This window comes from Nanorana parkeri, unplaced genomic scaffold (genome assembly GCF_000935625.1).
Source record: "Nanorana parkeri isolate BGI_ZX_2015 unplaced genomic scaffold, ASM93562v1 scaffold1095, whole genome shotgun sequence".
Classification (NCBI taxonomy): Eukaryota; Metazoa; Chordata; class Amphibia; order Anura; family Dicroglossidae; genus Nanorana; species Nanorana parkeri.
This window is the reverse complement of record NW_017307363.1, coordinates 103,539-127,590: the sequence shown is the minus strand read 5'-3', so window position 1 is coordinate 127,590 and position 24,052 is coordinate 103,539. Positions and strand designations below refer to the sequence as shown.

General features: G+C 38.0%; 1 protein-coding gene and 1 long non-coding RNA gene across 2 annotated transcripts in view; both read right to left on the bottom strand.

The window, feature by feature from the left end:
- Positions 1 to 540: 540 nt before the first annotated feature.
- Positions 541 to 20,898, bottom strand: LOC108796344. The gene is made up of 3 exons (XR_001941793.1): positions 20,817 to 20,898; positions 19,378 to 19,380; positions 541 to 552 (listed from the first exon to the last, which is right to left on the bottom strand). It is a non-coding gene; the product is annotated as an uncharacterized LOC108796344 (long non-coding RNA).
- A 498-nt stretch (positions 20,899 to 21,396) lies between these two features.
- The window catches only part of FLT1 (fms related tyrosine kinase 1), a 68,669-nt gene continuing 66,013 nt past the window's right edge, over positions 21,397 to 24,052 (bottom strand). The window contains exon 13 of the mRNA XM_018567800.1: positions 21,397 to 22,030. Within this exon, the coding sequence (XP_018423302.1) occupies positions 21,639 to 22,030 (392 nt within the window). The 3' untranslated portion in view covers positions 21,397 to 21,638. The remainder of the gene's footprint in view (positions 22,031 to 24,052) is intronic.

Below are 24,052 nucleotides of genomic sequence, written 5' to 3'. Positions count from 1 at the left end.
CTCAATATTATTATTGATATTTCAGTATACCAATAATCCAAGGCCAGTTTTATCCAAGTTCTGTTGTTATTGATGTATTTTATTTATTGATGGTATCTGTTGTCTATGTTATTAAGAATGCTGAGTAGATTCCTATTAATCTTCCTGGAGTTCTGCTTTAATATACTCAATTGTTAAAACTATTGAAAATGCTTTGTAAACAACAAGCTATCTCTTCTTATTTGCAATACTTGGAGAGCTAATAGCATTCACATGTTATAACATGAAACCCTTTGAGACAGTGTGGTCCATGCTGTGAAGATGTTGTATTTTAAATGTCTATCCCAATTCTATTAAAATTCCTGGAATGTTTTAACAGGAATAATATGATCTCAGGCTGGTTCTCATAACTGAGGCCATGATGCAAGCTTGCGTGGCCTGAGACGTGACCAGATGCATTTACTTCAAATTTTTCTTCTTCCTAAAAATAGGACATACACCAAAAGTGTTGAGAGAAATGGAGGACTTTGTGCAAGTTGGTTTTCGTTCACATAAATTTCATGTAATTTATTTCTCCAGAGTATAGTTTTTATAGTGGGGTTTTATTTAGAAACGGAGCTATATTTGTGTTGTTTGTATAAGATGTCAAAGGGTTTCTTCTTCAGAAATATACTAAGTAAGTCTTTGCGCATTTTTCAGATGAAACGTATGCGTGCCTAATTTTTGTTAAACTCTAGGCAGATATCAAAGATACAAATTAATGAATATCTGTAATTATTCACACCAGTAAATGTATCTTTTAAATGCAAGCAATGCAAGTACCTTAATTTGACCTGATATCAGTCTCTGTATGCAGAGCTGGAGTGAGAGAGGCAGTAGCAGCACACGGAGACAATCAGTTTATGTGCAGACATGAAGCATGTTGATAGGTAGAGAAAGCAGAGTGACCGAGAGATGAACTGATCACTGCGGTTCTTCTCCTTTCACTGTCTAGTCACAGGCTGAGGTGGGCTCAGAGGAAGTGAGTTGAATGATGCTTCCCATCAGACCAAGGACATATAACAGCATAACTGGGGGGGGGGCATATCTGGGTTGAAGCTGAATATTGCAACAAAAGCTTATTTTTATTTTTAACATTAAATGGAATTTTAGTTAATTTGCAAAGGGTTCCTTATTCTGGAATCACATATTTTGCTTGTGTAAAAGGTTTTTGTTAATTTTACAGTATTGCTTGGCCTAAATACAACATCATCAGCAACCCAATTTGATTCAATATAACTTAAAAAATAACTTTTTTTCATATATTTTTTGAAGCAACACTGATTTTTTAAATCACCAGTCAATGTAGGCCTGAATTGAATGGTGGGGGTAGCAGCCACAACAGATCTAAAAACTATAGGAAATGATACTCTTAAAATAATAATGCTTGAGCCCATCAACTTGTGATGCACAGTATGTAAGCAGCTATTTTAGGTCGTCATTTCAAAGGGAGAGAGACTAGACATGTTTTATTAACAAATAAAAACTTACACTACTAAACTATACACATTTTCCCAAAAAACTGTAAATATTGTGCAGTTAATGCAAAGTACATAAGCGGATTTATTAGGATGAAATTTAGACGGGACAGATGAGGCAGGCTTTGTTGTGCTTTTAATATTTCAGTGTAATGTTTTAAAGAAAAGAGCCAGAGATATTATACAGATTTAGTGAACACTATTTAAGCCATTTTAGTAGGCAACAATTTAAGAGACGACAATACAAGTTAAAGAAATTAAAGTGTATTATTTCACAAAGAATAGCTAGGAATATTTTGCAGTCAATGCAAAGTTCACGCGCAGCTTTATAAGGCTGCAATTTAAGAGGACAGACCAGGTATGTTTTATTATGAAATAAACAATTAGAGTTCATTATTTCAGAGACAATAACCATGTTTACTGTACTGACTTCATGCACAGTTGGCTGCAGTTTTCCAGGGAGTCAACAGGAAGATTGGTAATCAATGCATCAAAATTAGAGAGTTTTATGTTACAAAAAAAAACAAGAAATATTGTACTGACATGCACAATTTATAAGCACCTGGTACAAAGCAGCAATTTCTCATGGGACTACAGTTAGCTTGTAATCAAGAAATCAACATCAGAGTGTATTGTTTCTCAGTGATAAGCCAGCAAAATATTGTCCTGACTCTATACACTGTATTGAAGCACTTTTACTAGCCCGCATTTTGAAAAGGAGACACACCAGGCAGCTTTTGATCAAGCAATCAAGACTAGAGTGTATTTTTTTTTAAAAGGTAGCACAATATTGTACTGACTCCATACACAGTATTTAGGCAGTTTTACTAGGCCATTTCTTAACCACGAGAGACACCAACCAGTTTTTAATTTTAAAAAATAGCATTACAGTGTATTTCACAAAGCACCAAAAAAATTTAGTAAGTTCTTCTACAGTAATTAAGCACTTATACTAGATCGCAGTTTAACTAGAAAAGACACCAGCCACCTTTTAATAATAAAATCAGCATTAAAGTATATTTATTTTACAAAAAAAGACAGCAAATTGTTGTAGAATTGTTGTAGTGATTCTAAACACAGAATTTAGGCACTTTTACTAGGCCATATTTTGAACAGTAAGCTTTTAATACAAAAATCAACATTAGAAAAAAGCCATCAAAATATTGTAGTGACCCTGTGCCCTGCAAGTAGTCATTTGTACTTGTAAACAGGACACACACTATCTGGCGTTGAATAAAAAAAACAACACCAGAATGTATTTATTTCAGATAATAATGGAATCTTAGGTGTTCTGCCCTGTTATGGTTCCTCCCGGTCCGTGCCCAGGGTCTGCATGAGACTGGGTTGAAACTATATCCTCACAAGTGGTCTATTATGTAAGTTAAGTATGACATATAAGTTATTTATTGGTTTTTTTATTGCTGTTGGTAACAATTTTGCTTTACTTTAGTGTTCATTAGCCCAATCCTGATGAAGCGGTTTACTGTGAAACGCTTTGAGTGCTTATGAGACAACATACTTCTCACCCATTCCTATGGACTGAAATTATATTTAGCTTAAAGGAACAAAGCCACCAACAAGGCTGAAGAAAGGAATAAGGGTTGTATGCTTCTATGGATTGTGAGAAGTTTGGGCTTGGGGGTACACCTACATGCATTTTAATTTTATTTAGAATGTCACTGTTTTATGATTTAAAACCCGTTTTAGTGTTTCAAATTACGTTTACTATGTTTTTATATTTTGTGCATATCTGACTCCAAAAGTCTGACTTTAAAAGTCTGTTCTATTTTTCTTTTTCTGTTTCATATCATGGCTTGGGATGTGGTACCCAAACATCCACACACCATGGTTCATTAACATACTAGTGTACAGATACTAAATACAGCAAAATATTGTAGTGCACAGTGTTTAAGCACTTAAACTAGGATGCATTTTGAATAGGACAGACACCAGCCAGGTTTTTAATTTAAAAAAGTCAAAATAAGGGTTTTAATTGCACAGAGAAAGAACACCAAAATACTGATTGACTATGTGCCCAGTATTTAAGCACTTAAACTAGGTGGCTTCTTGAACAGGATAGACACAAGCTAGGTTTTAATAAAAATAACTTTAGAGTGTATTTATTTCACTTAAAAAAGACAACAAACTGTTGTAGTTACTCTATGCACAGCATTTAAGCACTTGTTCTGGACACATTTTGAGCAGGGGACCACTGCAATTTAAAAAAAATCAACATGAAAGTGTATTTCATAATAAAAGCCATCAAAATATTGTAGCGAATCAGTACATAATATTTATGCACTTGTACTAGGTTGCATTTTGAATTGGAAAGAAAACAGCCAGGTTTTAATTCAATTAAAAACAATTAACACTAGAAAGTGTTTATTTCACTGAAAATTAAACAGCAACATATTGTAGTGACTTCATACACAGTATTTAAGTACTTCTAATGGACCACATTTTGAAAAGGAAAGACAACTGGCAGCTTTTAATCCAAAAATCAGCATTAAAGTGTATTTATTATAATGAGAAAAGCCAGAAAAAAATAATAGCAAACCTGTACACAGTATTTTGGCACTTTTACTAGGCCACATTTTAACGAAGACAGATATCAGAGAGCTTTTCATCAAAGACTTGACTTTGTGCACAGTATTTAAGGACTTTCACTAGGCCACATTTTGAACAAAACAGAGACCAGCCAGCTTTTCATTTTAATTGAGTGTGTTTTTTTCCATTGAAAAGGGGCAGCAAATTGTTGTAGTGGCTCTGTCCACAGCAATTAAGAACTCGTGCTAGGTTGCATTTTAAACAGGAGAGACATCAGCCAGTTTTTAATAAAAAAACAACACTAGAGTGTACTAATTTCATGGAACAAAGCAGGCAAAGTTCTGTACTGATGCCATACACAGTATTTAAACACTTTTACTAGGCCACATTTTTGAGTAACAGATTAGCCAGGTTTTTATCAAGAAATTAAAATTATCATGCATTATTTCAGAGAAAAAAGTCAGAAATTGTACAGACTACTTGTACATTATGTAACCAGCTTTAGTGGGCTGTATTTTTAAAGGGAGACACCAGGCAACTTTATAGTGAAATAAAGATTAAAGCATACTGCACACACAAGAGTCCATGGGGCCCATACCTTACTTCAAAGAGGGAAAAACAAATATGCAACAAATATACAAATCATGACAGAAAGAAAAGACAATCAAAAAAGGCAAGGATGTGGGAGCAGCAACTAAAATGGCAGGTACAAATAAAAACTCCATGATTGGTCCTTCTACGTCAGCTGACCACAGTTCAGAGGCAGGAAGTGCATTGTTGGCAATTGGTTGCTAAAAGCATAAGCGGCACATTAGTTCACCATTTTGTGAACCACAAAATACTTTCTTTTCTATACTTAGAAGTGTGAAGAGTGAGAATGATTGAAAGAGAAGGGAAGGGTCTCTTTGCTAAGGAAGCATTGCAGAAGAATGGCATAGTGGTTGTGGTGGTTAGATAATGGAACAGCTAAAGGTACTGCAGGTAGTGGCTGCTAAGGACAGAGGGGGCTGTTTGTTTTTCAACAGTTAATAGCAAGTCTAACAATGGAGGTATGACTGAGACAGGCATGTAATAGACATAAAGAGGGAAATCCCTTTAGGTCTGGTTTACACTGAGCGTTTTGTAGTGCTTTTTCTGCTCCAAAAAACGCCCAGAAAATCAGCCCAAAAAATCCCTGTTCACATCTGAGTATGTTGTCGCAAAAAGCTAAAGGCCTGTTGCTGGAAAAAGTACAGGAGCTTTCTTTTTGGCATATTACAGCTCATTTTGGTCCTAGAGACTTAATAGGAAATGCTTGAAAACGCCATTTGCTGTGTTTGTCCGTGTTTTTATGTGCGCTTTATGCACATTTTTCTCATTAACGTCAATGAGCTACAATCTGCTCACAAAACGTGCTTTTTGACGCCTAGGTGTGAACCAGGCCTTAATTACCTTCTCTGTCATTGTTTTCCTGATCTCCTTCATGTGGTTCAACCTATCATGAAATGCCTCATTGCAAGAAGAACTGGCAGCATCTAAAGCTCTTTGCCCATCCTTGTCTTAACCAGATATAGAAAGTAGTCTGGCAGTGCTGTTTTTCTTCTGGCTGCTTGAGATGGCTCTGCTATGATTTGTTTGAAGAAGTGGACATCATTAGCAATCAGATCAATCTTCTTTTTTGGTGTAAAAAAAACAATGCATATCATCACAAACGTAGCATCCCCACTGTGAAGCATGGTGATGGCAGCATCATTCGTGATGTTTCTCAGCAGCATGAAAGGCTTCTGAGGTAGAATTATTGCAGCAAAATACAGGGAAATCCTGAGGTAAAATCCGATGCAGTCTGCAAAAATGTTACCAATGTAGTATGTTACATTAGTAGAAGATTAGCCTTCCAGAAAGACAATGACAACAAGCATAAATCCAGAACTAGACATGAATGGCTTAAAGAAGTCCAACATAATTTTTATTTTCATGCTCCTGTCTCATAGGGTACAAAGTGCATTTAACACTTTTTCCAATCTTTCTAGATGCTGTAGAAGCAGAGATGCTGAGCTTGGCAGTGCTCCTCCCCCCACCTATTTCCAACAACACTGTAATTATTGGTTATGTGTTTAGATGAAGCACTGAGATCTTGAGGAATGCTAAATTAAGTTTTACTTGCTTAGGAGAACATTACATCAGAATACAACATTTATGGCATATATATAGAACTTCCTGTATATCATAGATAGGTATGCATATAGAAAACTAACATAGACTAGCATTGCACTACTGCGCCACCTACTGCTCAAGAGACATAATTACAGTCAGTAATACAATCAGTATGCTGTTGTATTTCCAACAGTAAAGGAGACAGAAAGGTAAACAGTCATGATTGATGGTACTTGTCCTCTGCTCTATGCACTTTCCCGAGACAAGCCCCATCACTGAGAATGTGGGGGGGAGCCTGTCAGTTAAACTCTAAACAACCCAGGTGCCCATAGGAGAGCTCTCGTTGTACCACTCGCAAATGACCAGTCATTTTACATGATGGGAAAGGCTAGGGTGTGAGAATGCAGCAAAGCTTCCAACTTTATTACACAGGCCGTGGACTCATGATTGAGTAAAGAAATAGAAGAAAATTATTGCGGTTCAGAAAGGAAAGGTATTTGCACATGAGTTTCTGGACCACTTTTTTAATTTTAAAGGATCATGAGAGTTTTTTTTAAAAACAACAGCTGTATTGTTCATGAAGGACTGGGCCAGACCCTGGATCCCAATCCAGTACAGAATTTATGGCTAGAGTTGAATAAAGCCATTGGGGGTGATTTACTAACCTAAACACACACACACACCAGGTGTGTGTGATTTTCACACAGCAAAACGTATTTATCAACCAAAAAGTCTCTAAAAGCATATTTCCACTAATGCCATATATGGAAAAATCATGTACATGATGCATATATAATGCTGCTTCACAGTTTAGACAAAAATGGTTAGCTCATGCATTTACATTCCTGCATTCATCAACACAAGCAACATAACATAGAGCTAATTTACACCACATTACCTTGCAATTCATTGCAAGTCTTTGCACAGCACACCTGCTGGGTGTGTACACACTACAAAGGTGTTTCGATTCCTCCCATAGATCTTGCTGGGAGGGAACACACTACAGAGGTGTATACACGTTCGTGGTGTGTTTAAAAGGTTAGTAAATCAACCCCATTGACTCACTATGCCCATACTGACAGTATGAGCAGTTTTTCAAGAGCAATAGAGAAAAATTGCAAGGTCCAGATCTGCAAATACAGACTCAAGGCTCTAGTTGCTGCCGAGGGTGAATTTACTAAACAGTGACTTTACAATGGTGTATACTCATATGATCCATTGTTTTGTGCTTTTTTATTCTAATTAATTAAAATAACTTTGCAAAGCTCTGTTTTCACTTTCATACGAAAGAGCTTATTTCTGTTGATTAGTGTAGAAAATGTAATCCAATGTAAATTCCACGTATGATAACACAATATTACAAACTTCCAAAGGGGTGATTACATTCTACTGTGAGCTCAGACACAGGAAGCAATTGAACGACACCCAGGAAATGGGCAATAACCAGCAGCAATGAAGGACATGAGCAGTGCTTTACACCCTTTTATTTTGGCCCTCAGGAGGGGAAAAGGTGTCTTTTTAAATATAAATTCTAAAAATATCTGGTGACAGCTCAGAAATTCAGATTTGCCCTCACTTTCAGACCCAGGACAAACAGAGAGCCTGAATCTTCCTAACGGGCATAGACAGCAATAAAATGCTAACATACAACATCCTGTCCCCAACATAAAAAATTAATAAAAAGCTGTTGTAAGTTCAACCCTTACCACTCTCAATCCCAAATTTAAAAAAATTGCAGAACTCTAGAAAATATTTCTCTATACATAGTGTATCATTTTGGTCTGGTTTCTTTATTTAGTGGTAATTTGTTGTTGGACATATGCATATAATTGAACACCTTTTAACATTTATTCTAAAGGATATGTTTTTTGTTTTTAATTCCTCAACATTTTTTTTTATTAAACTACATTTCTGAATAAAAAAAAGAATTGGTTTACAATAGGATATGCAATTATTTAAATATACTTGTCTCTTGTGTGGCCTGTTATCTTTCATTGTGCAGACCTCAGAACTCGCACCACTTTAGTTATTCACTTGAGTCAGTGGTGACATCATCAATCACTGTAAAGGAGGCTTGTCCCTGCTCCCTCCTAGATAAGCAAGGACTGATTTGCAGAAAAAATGACGCTGATCAGAATATCTGTGTCATTATATTCAGTTAAATAAAAAATGGATATATGTCTCTAAATGCAGCTTGTATCTGTGCTATAACCCAAAAGGTTGGATGTATAGTTCAACATGGAGAAACAGATGAAAGACTTGCAAGCCGGCCCAACCCAAATCACATTTGGGCTGAGCTGACCTGAATTGGTCAGTCTCACTGACCACTTGGAGCCCCACTGACCACCTAGGGCCCACACTGACTGTCTGGGGCCTTCACTGACTGCCTGGAGCCCATACTGACCCCTGGAGCCCTCACTGACCACCTGGAGCCCTCACTGACCACCTGGAGCCTGCACTGACCACCTGGAGCCTGCACTGACCACCTGGAGCCCGCACTGACCACCCAAAGCCCATACTGACCACCTGAATCCTGCACTGACCACCTGGAGCCAGCACTGACCACCTGGAGCCCACACTGACCACCGGGAACCCACACTGACCACCTGGAGCCTGCACTGACCACCTAAAACCCGCACTGATCGCCTGAGAGCCAGCACTGACCACCTGGAGCCCATTTTGACCCCCTGGAGCCGACGCTGACCACCTGGAGCCTGCACTGACCACCTGGAGCCCACACTGACCACTTGGAGCCTGCACTGACCACCTGGAGCCAGCACTGACCACTTGGAGCAAGCACTGACTTCCTGGAGCCCGCCCTGACCGCCTGCGAGGCCGCAGTGACAACCTGCAAGGCAGCACTGACCACCTGGGGTCCGCACTGACCGCCTGAAAGCCAGCACTATCCCCCAGGGAGCCCGCACTAGCCCCCTGAGAGCCGCACTGGCCACCTAAGAATCTGAACAGCCTCCTGAGAGCCTGCACAGCCCCCCCTAAACCCCGCACAACTCTCCTGAGACTCTGGAGACATCAGGTCGCGAACCCGGAGCAACACAGGGTATGTAGCTTCATATTATTCTGCATTGTTGTATAAAGTAGTCTGGGATTAGTAGTCCTCTATAGTGGATAGTATTATTCTGCAGTGCTTTACAATGTATTGCTGGTATCTGTAGTCGTCTATAGCTGATGGTATTATCCTGCAGTCCTTTTCAATATATTGCTGGGATTTATAGTCCTCTATAGCTGGTGCCATTCTGCATTGCTTTAAAATGTATTGCTGGGATTTGAACTTCTCTAAAGTTGGTCGTATTCTGCATTGCTCTGTAATGCATTACTGAGATTTGTATTCTTCTATAGTTAGTGATATTATTCTGCATTGCTGTATAATGGATTGCTGGGATTTGTAGTCCTCTATAGCTGGTGGTATTCTGCATTTCTGTGTAATGTATTACTGGAATTTTTAGTCCTCTATAGTTGGCAGTATTCTGTATAATGAATTGCTAAGATTTGTTGTCCCTCTACAGCTTAGAGTCAGTGGCAGATCTACCAGGGTGGCAGCTGCAACTGGGCCCTGGTACTCCACCACTGACTCAAAGCTGAAGAGAGACTACAAATCAAAGGCCCACCAAAATCCTCAGCACCAGGCCCTAGATGCTCTTAATCCGGTCCTGCCAAGAGCCACCAACATTGCGGGCGTGAAAGAGAGTGGAAGCAATGGCCAGAGTGAGAAATAAGGGACGTATTCCTTTACTTTAAAGTTCCCCTAGATTGAGTATTTAAATCTTGCTATTTAAGTGATTTAGATACTACTAACATTTTCTGGCTAACTGAAGTTCAGTTTTAAGAAGGAAATGTACTTAACAGTTGCGGATCCTTGGTTCCCGTCTCCCAATAAAGTGAATACTGTACAACTTCCTCAATATTGTTCTTTACTACTTCTGTTGGGGTATGCTAATTCTGATACATTGTTGTATGGGCCACTAGGAAATGAATAAGAGGTGAATATTACAACCAATACTGACAAAGATACTATTCATTGTCACTTGATAATAAAGTGAGATTGTCACTTCTACTGTATTGATTCTTCCCCAGCATATTTATTCTGCACAAACTTGAATCTAGAGGAAATGCCATTGTTTACTTGTAACATTGAGAAAGGCGATTCCCACGTGAAACCCCAGGCCAGACATGGGACCTTGGTCTAGAAAATTAAAGGAGGAAACAGCTTTGCGGGTTCCCAACCAGAAGTTGTTGTCATATTGTTGAAATTCTGTACAAATAAAAACTTGTTACATTGTTACTATTTCTTTGTTTTTTGTTTGTTTTTTTTCTTTTTTTAAAACCACCCATTGGTATCGATCAATGGCACTGGAAATGTCTGACCTCCTCCATCACAACAAACCCATTGTATAATGAATAATAGATGATTTGTTCTGAAGTACAACAGGAAACCAGTCCATAACTTATAATAATCATCCAAATTTAATCTTTTTTTTTTTTTAAAGAAAAACCAGGTTACAAAACCAATAAACATAGCAAATCCATGGACACGCGTGTAAAAATAGGAAACTTCTATGAACTGTTAATACAATTTTCAAATTCAATTAAAATGCAATTTTAAAGTATGAAAATATATACAATATATATGTTGTACTGCAGGATAAAGAACCTGAAATAAGTACGTTAGACATATGACAATGTTAATGTATATATCTTATCTTATCAATGTATAAATAAGCATTTTCCAAAACCTGACTTTAAATAAGTTATATATTGTCTTATGAGTTTAATATAGAATGAATATTAACAGTTGTATTCATTTAATGGAACATTGCCTTCCAGTTCACAGTGTAAAGTGTAAGATTCACGGGTCATTAATGTTGACGCCTAAATCAAATTTGAATTGGCGTATTGTTAAAGAACATTTTTTTATAGCAGAACTCCACCCAAAAAATATTAATTTATTTCTGGTAAATGATGAAGAGGTAGAGTGTTTTTAGGTATTTCATGCTATTTGCACCCCATATGCAGGCTGCCATTGCTAAATGAATGTCTGAAGATAATGTACTAAAGGAGTAGAGGCTGTTCACTTCTCAAACTGAACGTTACTATGAAATTCACCCTAATTTCAGCATAAATACTCAATCATATGCAAAGAAAATAAAAAAAAAACAGGGTTTGTGCTGGCACATTATTAGGTATTCTTAGTGAACACAGCTTCACCTCATTAACCGACATTCACTTTGCTAATTATACAACCTCTTCTCCTTTAGTAAATCAGCCCCTTTGTCAAGCTCATTCTCTAGCTTCAATACTTTGAATCTGTGACTGGGAGAAGGTATCGATAAGGAGCTCTAACTGGGTTAGTGACTAAAAATGCTCTGCTGTCTAAATAACCCAGAGACCTAACATTTTATGAAAGAACTCAGCAATAGCAACCACCGTTTTCATCTGATGTCAGGTGTCATTTAAAGCATCTGTAAAGACATAGCGTAAAAAAAGTCCAATAATAATACTGCCACCTTTTTTAAACATGCTACATGAAATAGATCCCAGCAAATGTCCAAATAATATCCAAGTCTTTTGTGGTGGTAACGTGACCGCTATTGCCTTTTTTTTCTCCACAAGATCTGAAGGTTAGAGACGGAGACTGAAAATAATACTCAGGAGTTGCTGTCAATTTAAAGCAAAGGCAGTCGGGATTCATGTGATTACATAGGCTGACTACAGTCATTGGTACAGAATCCTGTAAACTGATTCATGGAGCATGCGAGACTGCATGACAACAGCAAACTAGGTAGCTCCCTGTGTTTTTTTGTTGTCATGCTTCTACAGGAAGAGCAGGCTTCTGGCAGGATCAACAGCTATTTTAGAGTTACTGCTGAATCTATTAAATACGGGACTTACAGGGATAACTGCTATTAACATGAGGAACCATGATAACAATGTTCAGTGTTTGGCTTTAGAAAGACTTTAGGCTTCCTTAACAATCCCTTTAATGCTCAAACATTTTCTTGGGGGATCTGGGACATGCCCCAGTAGATCCATAAGACTAAGGCTGGGCACACACCTTCTGTCTTGCGATGGTTGTAAGGTACTTAAAAAAACGTACGATCTGCCTATGTTGCATAGGCAGATCGTACTTGCGATGATCGCAAGCCACGCCCCCTGAGGGGCGGGCTTCCGATGACCGCAATGCCGAACGGGCAGTGTGCGCTTGCGCACACCGGCCCGTGCGGCTGTTATCGTACGGACATGCCACAAACCCGCCGAACATCGTACGATGCTCGGCGGGTTTTCAAACATGTCCGTAAGTTTAAAGTCGTGCGACCTTACAGTAGTAGAGGTCGCGCGGCTTCCACACACCTTACGATCATCGTACGATCGCGGGATTTCCCGCGATTATCGTATGATAATCGTAAGGTGTGTTGGGACCCTAACACTTTACTTTAATAAGCCACAGCAGTCAGGAGAGAAATTCAAAGGAGGAACTTCACAATGTTGGATGTTGATAATGTGCTAAGACAATTTAGGTAAAATAGCTTTCCCACTTTACCCTTCAGTTCGTCAAAAAATAATAGTTTTGGGTTGAATGTTCCGTGTTTGCAAATTCCTATGTATATATTTTTTTAAATACACTCATTTGTGAAATTACCCTTGTGAACAGATTTGTCTCACAATTTTTATTTTGATATTTATATCCATTTCCAAAACACTTACACCACCAATTATAACAGTGGAGAAAACGTCTCAAACCCGGAGCAAAGGAAAAAAAGAAAACTTAAACCATTAAAAGCATACTATCATGTTAAAAGCATGTTCATGTTTATAAAAAAAGAAACATTAGTTTATTGATACATACAAACATAAAATGAGTAGCAATACTATAATGCAACACTATAATTTTTCCCTTGCAGGAAAGTGGATGTGTTGCCCATAGTGAACAATTAGACTTCAGTTTTCAGTAGTACAATTTAGAAGGGAATGATGCTAATAGCAACGTTCCTGTTTTTCCTCTGCACTAGTTTTAATTAAGTAACCTTTTGCTGTCTAAAAGGGCTATTCACAAAAGGGTGAAGAGTTTGGAGAAGGCAGGAGAAGTGAACAATCTAGGACAACATAGCTGAACTGGAAAGTGAGCTGAATTGGAGATTTTTTTTCTAATCAGTTATTTTAGCCTAGCTTGTTCACTTCTCCTGCCTTCTCCAAACTCTTCACCCTTTAGTGAATAACCCTGTAGGATTCCATGGCACTCATGTCAGAAACTCACCATGCTGAAATCATTCACATTTACCTAATTATTTTGGTAATAGGTAACACATTATATCTGACAAGGCACTTCAGATCTTAACAGTACACATTTATCTGGCAGAATCCTTCCACAATGCCAAGGTTTGTAATCACATATTAAGATTGCCTTCAATTTTACAAGAGTAAGTCAAATAAATCAGATTTGAAAAACTTGGAAGTTCACTTTATTTTTTGACACAGCAAACTTGTGGTACAATATTACAGTACCCATACATTGGTATGAAAGATTGTTTGGTTGGATGAGTGTAATTGTTTGAAAAACAGATATGTAACAGATATGCAACAGATTAGCGCACAATGACCACTGGATGAGCTGACTACTTGGAGAGGTTAATTTGCTCATTGTATGTCTAAACATTCCTGTCAACAATGTCTGATTGTTCAGGTTAAAAGTGGAGTTGATAACACCATGCTGTTTATGTGTGGGCTTAATGATTAAAGCAGCCAGCGCTTCAGTATATGTGTCTGACATGCAAATTTTTTACTGTACGACTGTTAGTCTGGCTCTTAACAAACAATTTCCCAGTACATTGGTACAGTAATAAAAATTTATTTTACCACACAAAGAAAAAACATACATGCTCCAGTTCATACTTTCAGCCTATGCTACATGTTTTTGTTAAGATCTGGATAACAAACTAGTTTAATTTATTGAACTGGGAAAACATTAATCTGCAGTTTTCTGTAGAATTCCATCTTGTGTGTCTATGCTGTTTCTGTTTTCTGTCAATCCCTTTCTTCCTGTCCCCTTTGCACAAATATTCTATTTAAGGACTTGTTTATTTTGGATTACTGCCTTAGCTAAATCAATCTAAGAGCAAGCTATATCTGGGATATTTATAGATGCCCAAATGATTTAGACTAAAGAAGCCTACAAGTTGTAGTGCTGCATCTTTTTGACAATCAATTGGATAGTTTTCTATCCCAGTAAAAATAGAGAGGAAATGTCTGAAAGGGTTATGGCTGTGGAGGTATTTATTTAAGTACATTTCTTGTCATCTAATGCTTATGATGAGTTATAACCAAGTATCTGCTGTGTTTGGCTACTGATGGCAGAGTGCTGTGAACATTCCATTTTTTTTTTTTTATTCACTACGTGCTGTTTTAGGAATGTGGACGCTTCAGTGCTCTGATTGGCTATATAGAATGGCTTGGTCATAGAAGGATTATAATGCTTTGTTCAGCGGTCTGTTCTTGTGGTGACTATCAGCTTTTTGGATGAGACCTGTCAATAATGTTGTGTGTTGAATGGCTAAAAGACAACCAAGCCACTTTATTTTTTGATTGGCTATAAGTTTGTCTGCCTGCCAAAATATCTTAGTGACTCGTTTCTGCCTAGCAACTCTTTTAGCTCTGTGAACATTCACAGCCAGGCTAACTATTATTCAGTTGAACATTGAGGACAGTGCTAACCAGCATGGTAACCATATGCTCTAGGCATATACATGTCCCACTGCTCTTGTTGCTATGGGAAGCCTATACATATTCTAATGTATTTAAAGGCCAAAGGTTGGACAAAATGGTAAATAGTTTAATTAAATTGACATTCCCTAACGAATCTTGGTGAACATTCTTATCATATAATTGTTACAAGCTGGACAACGAAGCTTGGTGGGTAATTTGAAGATGGCAGGTCTAAAGGTGATAATTCCAGTGAAACATTTCTAAATGGCTGTTGGTCAAGAGCAATATGCATAAAGTACAGTAATTGTGGCCCTACATGGATGGATATTTGCAAATGGTAAGACTGATTTGAATATATCTTATGGCAACTGCTAAAATTGATTTGAGCATATTCTATGACAGTTGGAAAAATGAATTAAAACATATCCTATGGCAAATGGTCAGACCAATTTTTATATATCGCTGTGTTAACGGCGATATTTCCGTGTTTGCGGATGACACCAAAATAGGGAGGGTAATAGACACGGACTTAGACACCATAACATTACAGGAGGACCTGGATAAAATAGGGGAGTGGGCATTAATGTGGCAGATGAGGTTTAATGTCGATAAATGCAAAGTAATGCACTTTGGAATTAAAAATAAACAAATGGGTTATACAATTATGGGTATGCCGCTAGGGAAGTCAGAAATGGAGAAGGATTTGGGGGTCATTGTAGACCACAAACTGAAAGGTAGTTTGCAGTGCCAGGCTGCTGTAAACAAAGCTAGCAGGGTCTTGTCCTGTATTAAAAAGGGGATGTATTGCAGGGACAAGTCTATAATTTTGCCACTTTATAGATCATTGGTTCGACCTCATCTGGAGTACGCGGTCCAGTTCTGGTCACCAGTACTAAGAAAAGATGTCCTTGAGTTGGAAAAAGTCCAGCGAAGGGCAACCAAACTAATTAGGGGTATGGAGGACCAGAGCTACGAGACGAGGCTACTAAATTTAAACATGTTCACATTAGAGGTGAGGAGATTAAGGGGGGATATGATTTCCATGTACAAAATGTTTAATGGTGGTAGCAACATTAGCGATAAACTGTTTAAAATTAACTCCGTTACAAAAACTAGAGGCCATCACCTAAAATTGGTGGAAAAAAAATTCCAGCACAAGGGGCGAAGGGGGTTCTTCACAGTAAGATCAGTTAGGGTCTGGAACTCACTGCCACAGGCGGTGATTTCAGCAAATAATGTGGAATTGTTCAAGAAACTTTTGGACGATTTCTTAAGGGACCGTAATATACAGGGGTACGGGTACTCCTAGAATGAGATCCTAATAGGTTGGACTTGATGGACTAATGTCTTTATTCAACCTCAAATACTATGTAACTATGTAATTTGAGTATAACCTTTGGCCAATAACCAATGGTCAAGTTGATTTTACTATGTCCTATTGCAACTGATAAGATTAATTTGAGCATATTCTATAGCAACTAGGCAAATTATTTTGAACATATCCTATGGCAAATGGGCAGACTGATGTATACATGAGTAATAATGGGTGAACATGACACTGCTCATTGGATCTTCCAATGTGTTGCAAATATATCTACCAATGCTCATTGCTAGAGGGAAAACAATAAGCTCTACACATAAGCTGAATCTGAACATTGACTGAGTTGAATAATAACTCATGGCAAATCCTCATGGTGTAGTAGTCCAAATAAACACATACAGATCCTTGACTGCCTAATGTTCTCCGTGAGAGATCAGCCGATGTATGCTTGGCCTTACCCAAAGCAACCACAGCAATCACGTCTTCTCACCATTTCAAAACGATCAAAGGTAAAAACTGGCGTTACTGCACTTTGCAAATAACAGTTGCCCTTTCCCACCAATTGATTAAAGTGAGAAACGTATTGAGGCTGCCATTACCCCCTTCCTCTGAAGATGCTAGATGTCTGACTGTGTATGACTTTAATACTTTTGAGTTACATGCCTGAAACAAGCATGCTTTAAAAGCAATTGCAGCCCCCATACCTTTCTCACGTTAGAATCACTTTAAAAAGGTTGACAGAGAAATTACAGACAATATCTACAGAGGCATTATCTAATGATTAAACTAATGTGACTAAATGAGGCAGGAATGCCTTTACAACCCCCTTAGTGGACAGTAAACAGCACGCATAGTCTTAAGCATATACATCAGTGCATTTCTTACAATTATTTATTCTTTAATTAAAATTTATATTAACATATTAAAACAAAAACTATGTACAGTTTGTTCAACACATACAAAAGTATAGGTTATTATTTAATTAAATATCTGTTGTCTTTTTTACAGTACAATAATAATAATAATCACGCAGAGTCTAAAAAAAACGCTGCACAGAACCGACCTATGTACATTATAGACAAACTTACCTATCTAGGTATATCTATAGATATTAATTCCATTGAACTTTCTCAAACTCGCAGTCTGCATGTGTGTATGGGAAGAGTATAGCTACTGATATATGGTTGCTGTGACAAGGGTTCGGCAGGTACAAATACAAACAAAAAGCATCAAAATGGACCGCTCCACCAGAAGATAGAGGGCAAAATGAGTCAAAATCTATTTAAAAAAAGGAGGATGTAGTGGAAGTTCTGCAGGACGCTGCCCCAAACCAGCCAGGGGGACTGCAAAATCTGGGGGGAAAACACAAACAAGGGGTGCCTTTACTAGTGCAGACAGGTTTATTAAGATTAAAAAGCAATTGATGAGAATAATACTCACAAGAATAAAAAAGAATGGAGCTTTGTATGAAAATATATAGACCAAAATGTAAGCCAGTGGCAGCTCCACAGCCGTTCCTGTGTGCCAGTAAGGTGGGCTGTGATAACGCGTGACAGCTGCACAGCCGTTCCTGTGTACCAGCAAGGTGGGCTGTGATAACGCGTTTCGGGGGTCACGCCCCCTTCATCTAGAATCTGATGCAGGGGGCGTGACCCCGGAAACGCATTATCACAGCCCTCCTTGCTGGCACACAGGAACGGCTGTGCAGCTGTCACTGGCTTACATTTTGGTCTATGTATTTTTATACAAAGCTCCATTCTTGTTTATTCTTGTGAGTATTTATTCTCATCAATTGCTTTTTAATCTTAATAAACCTGTTTGCACCAGGAAAGGTGCCCCTTGTTTGGGTTTCTCCCCCAGGGTTAGGCAGGTGTTTATAAAACTCAAGCAAAAGAAACTCTATGTTGCCCTATACAAACAATACAATCCCACCTATAAGTGCAGGTTAGGAAAAGGGCATCTTCTTTTCTTTTCCTCTGCTTGTGTTTATAAAGATGAGCCTATTTCATATACAGCATCTGCTGTAGCTGTACAACATCAGCATATTTGTTTCAAGGCTAATTCAATCTGACAGTTGGTAGCCAGTGTCAGAAACCATTTATCAGCTTTGAAACTAGTAAGAACTACAATAAGTTAGTGAAATTAAATAAACTCGAAGCAGTTTTTTTATTAGCAGAAACAAAATATCCATTGCCTACTTTTCAGTTTAAAACTAAGCCTACCCCAACAGGTTCTCCAGGTTAGAGACCATGGCAGCACACTGTATGACCTCCAACCTTTGAGGGTCAGAAGGATTGCAGAAGTGGAGCATCTTCCCTTGAGTTTCTCTTTCAAACAACCCACAAAGGACACTATAAAGGAAAGATAGACTTGCTACTAAATTCTACATGTTTTTAGTTTGACATATTTTAAAGGAACAGTTGGAGGAGCGTATTACCCTTTTTCAGCGTGGTAATGGCCTAGGTGGAGCACCAGAGGTCAAGAGATAAAATAAGTTAGTAGGTGACAAATCCTGCCAACGTACATCCAAAACTGAGATTCCAGGCTTGGCCAACACAAAACTGAGGCAGCCATGTTGTGGTAATTTTTAATTATCTGATAGCTTGAAACAGTTTTACAGTTTCAGACCTAAGAGCTGCAGAGTGGGATTCACTATCTGTACTTACAACAATGGACTGAAAGTAGCCTTTTTCTTGTCCCCTAGGTTTCAATATAACAGTTATCTCTGTTTTAATTTTTTTTATATATTTTATTTTACCATTCTCTTGCTGTCTGAAATATACAAAATATATTACAGTTTTATATACATACTGATATGGTCTTCAGCTTAGGTAAAATTTAAAAGCATGACCTCTGTATTATGGTTGTGGTTTACCATAAGACTGGTCATGAAAGGAGAAAAATGAGATCTACAGCAAGATTATTCAGCTATTAAATATTTCCAGCCAATATGTGCAGAATGTGCAGAGATCTGTTTGGGTAAAGGGAATATGTAACACACATACTGGAGGCAGCTGTGTTTTAACCAGGGATGACCCAAGTAAACAAACACCTCTGACATTGCAATGACGATGCAGATAAAGAATTAAAGATTACAGATACTAGAAAGTTACTTGTTCTAAGGATAGAATCTCATCTATAAATAGCTCTTTGAATCTGAAAAACCCCCTCAACTACTAAAACAATCCCACTATATTATTGCCTCCCCTGTGTCCAGACAGCAGGTACAACTCTGTAATAAACCTGATCCATCTTTTTAAAAGATAAACTGAAAAACCTTCCAGATTATGTGCGTATACATAATTATTTAAAAAAAAATACAATTCTAAACACTTGCGATATAAATACATTAGGGTGAATAAGGCTTAAATAAAACAGAGCTGTTACAGAAGATGACCGAGATGGAAATGAGTATTTCAGTAAATTTATAAATTGGTTTATATGTCTCCTGGAAAAAGGCAGAAGACAGAAAATAAAGTTGAGGGAATACGTCATGAAATACTCATGGAAGACATACATCCCTGACTTCTTCTCAAGAGAAAACACAAGCACCTAAAATCATTACTAAACTCCTAAACGCAACATATTATCTAGTCAGCCTGCCAAAAATCCTTAACGTAAAAAAACAGATCACATTCCTTGTCCTAAGGCAGAAAGAAATATGTGCTGCTCATACATTTAAAAAGGTTCCTGGGCACACACAAATACATATCCTGCCCCAAACCACTAATAGATATAACAAAAATCAATGCTTCATAGACTTTACAGTGCAACTACTTTCATAATACCTCAAGAGAATTTTAATCTTGTAGAAATTAAAATAATACCCATTGTTACTAAACTTTCTTTAAGCCATTTAACATACATACGAAACCTCGTCTGCTAATGGTGGTGAAGATATATCTTAATTACATCTTTACGTTAATGGCTTTTGTGGAAACTTCATTGGAAATTGTTTTCTGGTTCAACTTCCTATACATTTAAAAAAAACCTGTCTTTTTCTTCATTAATTAATTCTCTGACAGATATTTGCCTGACACAATCACTTGCATGATATATATTTTTGCACTGACATATATGTATAGCAGCTCAGTCAATAAGGTGCATTATAGCTACCAAGCAAAATAGTGAATGTAATTTTCTGGACACCAAAATGTTTCCTTTTAAAGAATTATATCTCCTACGAATTAAAGTGATCCTGTGCCCAGATTATGCACACTAAATTATTAACATATTCTGAACAAGCAGTAAAAACACTTTTAGACAAGCAATCAGTGGTCTATGTTTTAATATTACGGCCAGATCCTTCGGCAGCTTTGTGAATAGACCCCTATGTGTTATTATTGGTAGTGCGCTTACCATTTTCTGTTTCAGTGGTCTATGTTTCCCTAAGTGTTGTGGAGAAATTAATTTTCAAAGTTCACAACACATTGAAATCTTTGTTTATGCTGGTTTTATACCAGCCTGCCAGCCCTCTAATGCAATCACAGAGGAGCTGTTAAAAGTAGAATAAAACCTGTCTCTAGAGTCGTTTTGATCTTTGAGGATCTTTTACATTAAAAAACATTTAGAGAGGTCAATAAGGGTTTTTGAAGCTATGTTACTGCTTGTTTAATGTGTAAATAGTTTCATGTGCATAGCCTAGTCACAGGTAAACTTTAAGCTACATTTGCTTCAGCACAACTTCAATCAATAATCAATAATAGGTATAAACTTTAACCCTTATTTACTAAAGGAGAAGGGCACGTTCACTTCAAAATGAATTTGCTCTTATCTTAGTGAATGAAGTAAAACAGTGAAAATTAATTTTGTAAAACACCCAATCATAGGCAAAAAAGATTAAACAAAAAACCCAGAGTTTTTACTTGCACATGATTAGATGATTGAAGTCAGCACAAATTCACCTCATTAACTAAAATAAGTGAAAATTCACTTTGAAAGTGAACATGCTCTACTTCTTTTGTAAACCAACCCCAATGTTTTACATGTCTCCAAAGTTTGCGAACATGACTTAACCTGTTATTCATTCTTATTTAGTATAGATTGTGTATGTCTATAACATTAGCCATTATCTGTGTCCAATGGACCTGGATCCCTTAAATCTAGATGCACAATATACTGTACAACTAATTTGACAGAATGGCATGGTTCCTAGTAATATGCTTAGATACAGTGTATTCAGATACATGCCAAAATATTCAAATAACCCTGGGTACACTTATAGCTGGAACAATTTGAAGATTAGTCTTTGGAGACATGGTCCTTCAACTTTGAACTGGTATATCTCAGGAAGATTGATCGCTTCCTATACAATAGAGTTAGTATTAGAATGTAGTTAAGTGAGACATCTCCAATCCTTTCTGGAAGCATATTCAGTACCTTCATTTTTAAAATCACAATCTTTCATAATAATGATTAGAGTCATCTTAGTGGGCTCCTCTACGTTCTGATGCATAATGTTTTCTTCTTTGTTTTGAGGTCCGTGAAAGCTGTGTTTTTCTATCCAAATGTGTGATAGTAATCTCTTTGCTTTGTGAAACTATGTCTCCACTGTATGTGTTTGTGGCTCTGCACTCATACACCCCTGAGTCAGCCTGAGTGGCATTATGCACAGTCGCTGTTAAAATGGTTGAGTATTCAGTTGTAGTAGCACTTCTTTGTTTGCTGATGCTGTGGTTAATTGTACGATTCCCAACTCGCCTGCGCAGAATCCAGCTTATGTTGGTGTACAGATATTTGTTAACAGAGCAAGTTAATGTCATGTTTTCACCTTCTTTTGGTACCTTGTCCAAGGTTATGTGAAATCCATTTGCTACATCTGGAGAAATAATAAACAGCTCAATTTAGTTACAACTTTTAGGCCAAGGTCTTATGTATTACAAATGGTTTATTGAGAAACTACAAGTTAGCAACTGCCTATTGACTAAAAGTATATTGAATAAATACAAATCTGACACAAAAAAAGCATTAACTCTTGCTGCCCGCAATCTGTATATTAACATTTTCCAGCCCGATGCCCCATCCAGAGGATGTGTTAGAGGAGAACTATGAGGTGAGTGAAAATCACTCAGCCTCATAGTTTGAGCCGACGTCTGACAATGAAACTGTCACACATCTGCTCAATAGATCGGGAAGTGAGCGAACACATACCGTCTCTCACGCTCACTCCTCGATCCTGTCTCAGCAGAGAGCCGTGGCTGTCAGTCACGGCTCCCTGCAGGGATTCCCCCCCCTGTCCGATCCTCCAGCGCTGACTGGCGTAACAGACGGGGGAGGAGGCGGGTACAGCTGGCTCTGCCTCTAGATAGGCAGAGCCAGCTGTCAATCACGCAGCTGGGTGGATCTCGACAGTAATGTCGGGATCCGTCCCAGCTGCGGCGGGCTCAGGATACCGCGAGCTATACTGAGCTTTGGGTCACGGGAGGATGCTAGTTTGTGTCCTTCCATGACCCTGGGGAGAACTATGGGGAGAAGCACTGACCCCATAGTTCTCCTTTAATAATTGCCCTCCTCTTGAGAGCCACCAGCTTACACTGTGCGGTTGCTTGCTTTCAAACTTGGTTGTCACTGACCGCTTCAGTTTCCATATATGACTGAGAACTATTCAGGGTGGTTCCTAATCATCTGATCACTATGTCACCTATGACGCAGTGATGGCATGCAGGCTGTAGGCTCCATTGACAAAATAAGCCTTTTGCCGTCAAATTAACACTGCCACCTTCAGACTTCAGTGGCACCTGAAGTGCCATCTCTTTAATACTTTACGTGTTTGATACAATTACAAAAATAGAAAAAGTTGAAAAATTGCATTTGTATTATTTTGCACATTTGTACACAACCTACAATAAAAAAGACTAGGGCTCTATCTTCTAATAAAACAATGTTCCTTATAAAAGCTATCTTTAATTTCATACCTTTAATACTATGGGGTCTATTCACTAAGCTGCCGGCGGCAGCCAAGTGAATAATCGACCCGAAGTGAAGTGAGCCGAACTCTGTTCGGCTATTCACTTCAGGCTTGTGCGGCTAATTTCAGCAGTGTATTGGCTGAAATCACCCGTACATCGGGTGGCTTCGTGTGGCTTTGGGTCGGCCAAACATGCTCAGTCGAGCCGAGGCATATGCCTTTGGCTCGACTGAGCCGCTTGGCCAACTTTGGGAGCTGTACGGGCTATAGTGAATAGCCCGTACAGCAGCCCTTCGGTTCTACTGAACCGAAGGGGTCCTGGGGCCGAAGCTAGCCGAAGGATCAGCCGAAGCTACGGCTAGATCCTTTGGCAGCTTAGTGAATAGACCCCTATGTGTCAGATACAATTACATCATTAGAAAAAAAATACATTAAAAATAAAAGCCTTATATGTCCTTAAAAATATAACATTTATTTGGGTATGAAAATTAGCCAAAGAGTAATTGTCAAGTTAAGCTGCCATTGGGCTGTTTATCAAGGCATGGACAATAATTAATATAATTAAATATAACCTCTTTTGATGATGGGAAAAAATGTACAAGAATCACCATCCATGTCCTTCAAAAAAATGTGTTTCATTTTCTCTGTGCCAGCAATGAATAAAGTGTTTACAGTAATGAATTACGTTATGAATAAGTGTAAAAAAGAAGCCACATCTGACACACATCGATTTAAATAGAAAATTTCAAAGCCTTATCAACATAATCTTTTTTACCCTGAGGTCACTGTAATATTGAAAGAAATGTTCTTTCTTTCTTTTGGATTTTATGTTCTTATAACATTTCCTTGATGTCATAAGAAAGTCACACTTCGTTCTGAACAGTTGATGAAACCAGGGAAGAACATTTTTGTAACGCAGTGCGTAACCCCCCC